Source organism: Bombina bombina, chromosome 1 (assembly GCF_027579735.1).
Source record: "Bombina bombina isolate aBomBom1 chromosome 1, aBomBom1.pri, whole genome shotgun sequence".
In the NCBI taxonomy this organism is placed as follows: domain Eukaryota; kingdom Metazoa; phylum Chordata; class Amphibia; order Anura; family Bombinatoridae; genus Bombina; species Bombina bombina.
The window spans coordinates 1105291068-1105291561 of record NC_069499.1 but is presented as its reverse complement, the minus strand read 5'-3'; the positions used below and the strand labels follow the sequence as shown (position 1 = coordinate 1105291561).

The window sequence follows — 494 nt, the reverse complement described above, 5'->3', positions numbered from 1 at the left end:
TAGGCCTCAATAAATGTAAAAGTCTTGGATTCATTTCCCAAAATATGGGGGTCCCTGAGATAAACGAATTCTCTTTCTGGCTTGAGAAATGGCTGCATTGTTTTCATATAAATAAAAGTTATTTGTAGAACAAAATAAACTATTTACATCATCTTTGTAAAACTTTCTTTTCAGTTGTTACAGCTGTTGGACTTATTTCCATGGAAGGTTTGTCCTTATTTGTCTTCCAAAACAGCTGCCCAGGTTACACAGAGTTTGGAGAGGCGTCCGGGGAGGTAGAACTGGACAGATCAGAGATTTCACACGTTTCTTTCACTGACCCCTGGATGACACACGGAGCCAACCCTTCCCTCTCTCTCTTCTTTTGCTTCATCCTTCGATTCTGGAACCAAATCTTTACCTGAGTTTCATTTAGTTCCAAAGTAGCAGCGATTTCCACTCTTCTGGCTCGTGTCAGGTACTTGTTAAAATGAAACTCCTTTTCTAACTCAGTC

At 40.1% G+C, this 494-nt stretch overlaps 1 protein-coding gene across 1 annotated transcript in view; it reads right to left on the bottom strand.

Annotated features, from left to right (window-relative positions):
• Window positions 1-244: 244 nt before the first annotated feature.
• Window positions 245-494, bottom strand: part of HOXB1 (homeobox B1) — a 1267-nt gene continuing 1017 nt past the window's right edge. Inside the window, exon 2 of the mRNA XM_053693870.1 lies at window positions 245-494. This exon is cut by the window's right edge and continues 70 nt beyond it. Coding sequence (XP_053549845.1) covers window positions 245-494 — 250 coding nt within the window.